We start from the raw sequence: 5,000 nt of genomic DNA, 5'->3' as shown, positions 1-5,000 counted from the left end.
GCAGGGGTTGCACACAAACCAAAATGCACCACCGAGTCACGAACGCAACTTACGAAAGTGCCGAGTTGTAGAACCGTATCACGGAGTAACCAGGAAAGCACGAGCACGAGAAGTTTCCCGGCATGTTTGTACATTGCTGTGCGCATCCACCATTGTTGGCAGCGCACTCGTCAATCTCCTTGCAGTACGTACTATCTTCGGAAAACGCGTAACCGTTGCGGCATCGCGTACACTGATATCTGGGAGAGACAAAAAGAAGACGTTGCGGAATTGTACAATGTGTTGTTCACCGCTTAACCCTTTGCAGTGCTATGGACGAGATATCTCGCTCGGTAAAGTCAGCCACGTGGCAGCGCCGTTGGAGGTAGTCCGGCAGGAGGGGGTTCCGGGGGGTCTTCCCGTGAAAATATTTGAAATTAGCTGGTGCAAAATCTTCAATTCTGGGCACTTTTGGCATTGCGTTAAAATAAAGTGGTCCGGCCGAAGCCGGGCCGTCCGGATAGGCTGCCACGCTCCTGAAAGTGTGCCTGAACGGCAGACGACGAGATATCTCGATCCACTTCACACGCAATAGTACGAAATATATAGCTGCCAAAGAAATACTAAAGGGAATATATTTGAACAAACGGCGAGGAGACAACAATTTGATAACCGCAATCAGTAATACAAGCTGGATCGACATTTGTGTACACTTTATTCATGTACTGTAAAACTGTGGAGACAATGTGCAATAAAACGAGGAAAATGTGAAGAAATGGTGTAGAGAAAATGAGGATTCAAACAAGTTTGAAAATGAGTCGGAGAGCGACGATTGTAGTGATCGTGAGAGTGCCGGTGAGAATGTGAATGTTAGTGTTGTGCGTAGGTTTCGTGTTAGCAAGTCTTCAGTGTACAATCATCTGTTGGCTAGTCCTGATTGTTGCAATTTGTATTCCGACTCTTCATTCACTGTATTGTGCCATGGTCGTCATGGTTATGGACTACAGTTAAAAGTTTTGGAAGCCATCTGTCAGCGTCTGTATAAGCCTAATTTGTGTGTACAGAAAGATAGTATAATTGGGTTGAAATTGTTCAAGTAAAGTGTCATGTTTTGTGCGGCCAAGCTTGGCCGTTAATGTTCTAGGTGTAATGTACTGCTGTTATTTGTTATCACTTTGTCCCTTTCTCTTCTTTGTTCATTTTTCAGTTGCGAGTTTAGTGTTAGTACACGCATCCGTTATTGCTCTCGCGTTCATTGATAAAATTCACACTTGTAAATTTCACTGCTGTTGTTCTTAGTGTTATTTCTCTAACTTAGATTTTCTATAATAGTTCAATTTGTTTTCATTGTCCTTTAGTACAACGAAGATTCCAGATGAGTGTTGTACGAAAACTTGTTTGAATCCTCATTTTCTCTACACCATTTCTTCACATTTTCATCGTTTTATTGCACATTGTCTCCACAGTTTTACAGTACATGAATAAAGTGTACACAAATGTCGATCCAGCTTGTATTACTGATTGCGGTTATCAAAGGGAATATAGAGAAAAGAAAAAGGACCAAGGAACGAAAACTTGAGCTATAATGTCCACTAACACCACCAGTTACTAAACAATCAGCTCATGCGATAACATGCACGACAATGTTGCATGATGTTGCACAATGTTGCATGACACTGACCTGTTCTCTTTTCTATAGATTTATCCTTGGCTCTCCATCCGAGTCCATACTAAAGGAAATATTCCCCATTCCTCTTGAGGAGATCAGCATTGCCTTTCACGTTGCCAGGGTCATTGGAGCAAAAGACCGCTGACATATCCTGCACCTATATTCAGAATAAGCCCATTGCGCAATGACGCAATCTGCACCATTAATACAGTCAGACCTCGGCACGGAACTGGATGTTCGGCTACACATACTGTATGTCTGCATGGCATATGCTGTAAATCGGTAGCCAGCGACTTTCTTCCGGATGGCGAGGGATCCGGATGAAAGAGGACCGGATAAGCGAGGTCTGACTGTATCCCACACAGCCATCTGGCATGGTTAGGTAGGCTGTTGAACTGTGCATAGCTGATACCAACGTAATCATACCTTCCGTACTTGGCAATGCGCAACGAGCTAAAGGCCGATTCATACTTCATTTCCCGTACGCGAAATAGTTGAACTCAGATCAATTTTTACCCGACACGATGCATTTCCCGTACGCAAAATGAAGTATGAATCGGTTTTAATAGACAATGGACTAGCCGTACCATTGCCCACTTACCCCGGTGAAAGCTCCAGGCATTCCAGGCAGTTGCCCTCTAGCAGGATCTCGGCCGCAAGCTCAATGCACTCGGGTATGTCCACGCAGCTGCGCTCATCTTCGGCCAGACGGAAACCGAGACCGCACGTACACCGGTAGGTGCCCGGAAGGTTCTCACAATCACCCTGACAGCGCATGCCGGGACCACCGTAGCATTCGTTGATATCTGACGGTGAACAGAGGCGCATGCAGACAAGCAGGCACACAGACAAACATAAACACACACGTGGACACACGCATGCATACACACACAAACACACACATACACACATACACGCGCACGCGCACCCACACACAGAACAACACACAGCAGCACATAATCAACCACAACTAGTGTACCCTTATCTAGCCAACATCTTCTATCACTCCATGTGTAGGACAAATAGCCAAGGTCAGCAATGTAGACAGACAGACAGACAGACCGCCGGTTGAATGGATGGACCGACGGGCTGGCATCCAGGCAAGCAACCAGGCAGTCACCCCACCCCACCCCGCTATAAAATTTGCACACGCGCGCGCGCGCGCGCTCGCACACACACACACACACACACACACACATGTGCACACACATACATACGAACACACACACACAAACACACGCACATACACACACACACACACACACACACACACACACACACACACACACACACACACACACAAAACACTCACAAAACACACTTACACATAATTATGTGCACCCACCTTCACAGGTTCTGCGATTGGCCGACAGTCTATATCCTTCTCCACACTCGCAGTAGAAACTACCTCTGGTGTTTACACACTGTTGACCGCAGTGATGGATGGCTGGATCTAGGCATTCGTCTATGTCTACAATACACACAAACACACACACGCACACACACACACACACACATGCTCTCCACCATGGGCAACATAGTGATAAATTTCACCCCGCTGATGCATTCTTTTCTTCCGATTATCATTATTCTTTCCTATTTTCTTTCTTTTTCTTCTCTTGCCATTGCCATTGCATTGGCTTCTGCCATTGGACGGTGAAATAAAATAACATAAAATGAATAAAATACATACACAGACCAGAATGTACATGATCAATTGGGAGAGAATTCTAATGTCTAACAGCCAGAGACAGAACATGTCCATACACAGCGACTACATATAGATATCGCAGGGGCGTCGAAAGGTATTTTAGTGTGGTACGGTCAGCCATCTGAAGTACAATTTACTCGTGAAGGAGGGGGGGGGGTGGCTGAGCCGGAAATTTTGGAAATTTAGAGTCCAGATCTGTGTATGTTATTGATTCACGGGGTACCTGGGTCAAAAAGGGGTACAGTCAATACCGTAGTGATCGTACCGTGTCCGACGCCCTTGTATAGAAACAGCACACGATCGCTCGCAGTGACCACACAGAGATACATTGTATAAACACAGAACAATACCTGAGCAGTTGCGCAGGTTGGTAGCCAAGCGGTAGCCGGGCAAGTCACATTCGCACCGGAAACTTCCCACGTTGTTGACACATTGCTGTTCACACGGCTGACTAGCAAATCCACACTCATCCGTATCTGATCAGTACAGCACATAATGGTGAACACAGCACAGTCATAATGGTGAACACAGCACATAATGGTGAACACAGTACATAATGGTGAACACAGCAGATAATGGTGAACACAGCAGATAATGGTGAACACAGCACATAATGGTGAACACAGCACATAATGGTGAACACAGTACATGATGGTGAACACAGCACATAATGGTGAACACAGCACATAATGGTGAACACAGCACATAATGGTGAACACAGCACATAATGGTGAATACTGCAGATAATGGTGAACACACCAGATAATGGTGAACACAGCAGATAATGGTGAACACAGCAGATAATGGTGAACACAGCAGATAATGGTGAACACAGTAGATAATGGTGAACACAGCACATAAAAGTGAACACAGCAGATAATGGTGAACACAGCACATAATGGTGAACACAGTACATAATGGTGAACACAGCACATAATGGTGAACACAGCACATAATGGAGAACACCGCACATAATGGTGAACACAGCACATAATGGAGAACACCGCACATAATGGTGAACACAGTACATAATGGTGAACACAGCAGATAATGGTGACCACAGCAGATAATGGCGAACACAATACATAATGGGGTTACACAGCAGATAATGGTGGACACAATACAGCAGTCCAATTATAATTTTTCGACATCGCTAATAAAAGAATTTTCATCCAGCGCGTGCGCCAAGAGTGAATAGCAACTAAATAGAGCGGTTGTCAGATAACAAGTCCCCTTGTATTCACAATGCAGTTGCGTGATGTCCACCACTTTCTGAACGACCGATTCCTATGCTTCTGATATTACAATCAAACATGATATTCTGCATACACATTATCTTCATCATTTTGCGAGAACTGTGGCAATACGCCCTGAGAGAAGGCAGATTTTGCCTGTGTCTATGGTGAAGTGAAAATAAAGCTAAACAAACAAACAATACAAAACACATTATCATGTACAGTCAGACATAGGCGTGCACAGTGCTGCTCCAGTCATTTACAGCCACTCAGAGGCATTCAGAGCCCATGTCTAGACTCTAGACATGCATATCCATTCAAAGATACAGTCAACTTCGCTGATAACGACTGCGGATATAGCGACAATTCGCGAATAACGACAGAATTCCCATGCCCAGAGCAAAGT

At 44.9% G+C, this 5,000-nt stretch overlaps 1 protein-coding gene across 1 annotated transcript in view; it reads right to left on the bottom strand.

Annotated features, from left to right (window-relative positions):
* LOC135827400 (fibrillin-1-like) overlaps window positions 1-5,000 on the bottom strand; it is a 28,153-nt gene that overhangs the window by 12,466 nt on the left and 10,687 nt on the right. The window contains exons 7-10 of the mRNA XM_065339894.1: window positions 3,710-3,835; window positions 2,994-3,119; window positions 2,250-2,454; window positions 54-239 (exon numbers count right to left, since the gene is read on the bottom strand). Of these exons, the coding sequence (XP_065195966.1) occupies window positions 54-239; window positions 2,250-2,454; window positions 2,994-3,119; window positions 3,710-3,835 (643 nt within the window). The remainder of the gene's footprint in view (window positions 1-53; window positions 240-2,249; window positions 2,455-2,993; window positions 3,120-3,709; window positions 3,836-5,000) is intronic.

This window comes from Sycon ciliatum, chromosome 11 (genome assembly GCF_964019385.1).
Source record: "Sycon ciliatum chromosome 11, ocSycCili1.1, whole genome shotgun sequence".
NCBI lineage: Eukaryota > Metazoa > Porifera > Calcarea > Leucosolenida > Sycettidae > Sycon > Sycon ciliatum.
Note: the sequence above shows the minus strand (reverse complement) of the source record. Positions and strands in the feature narration are given on the sequence as shown.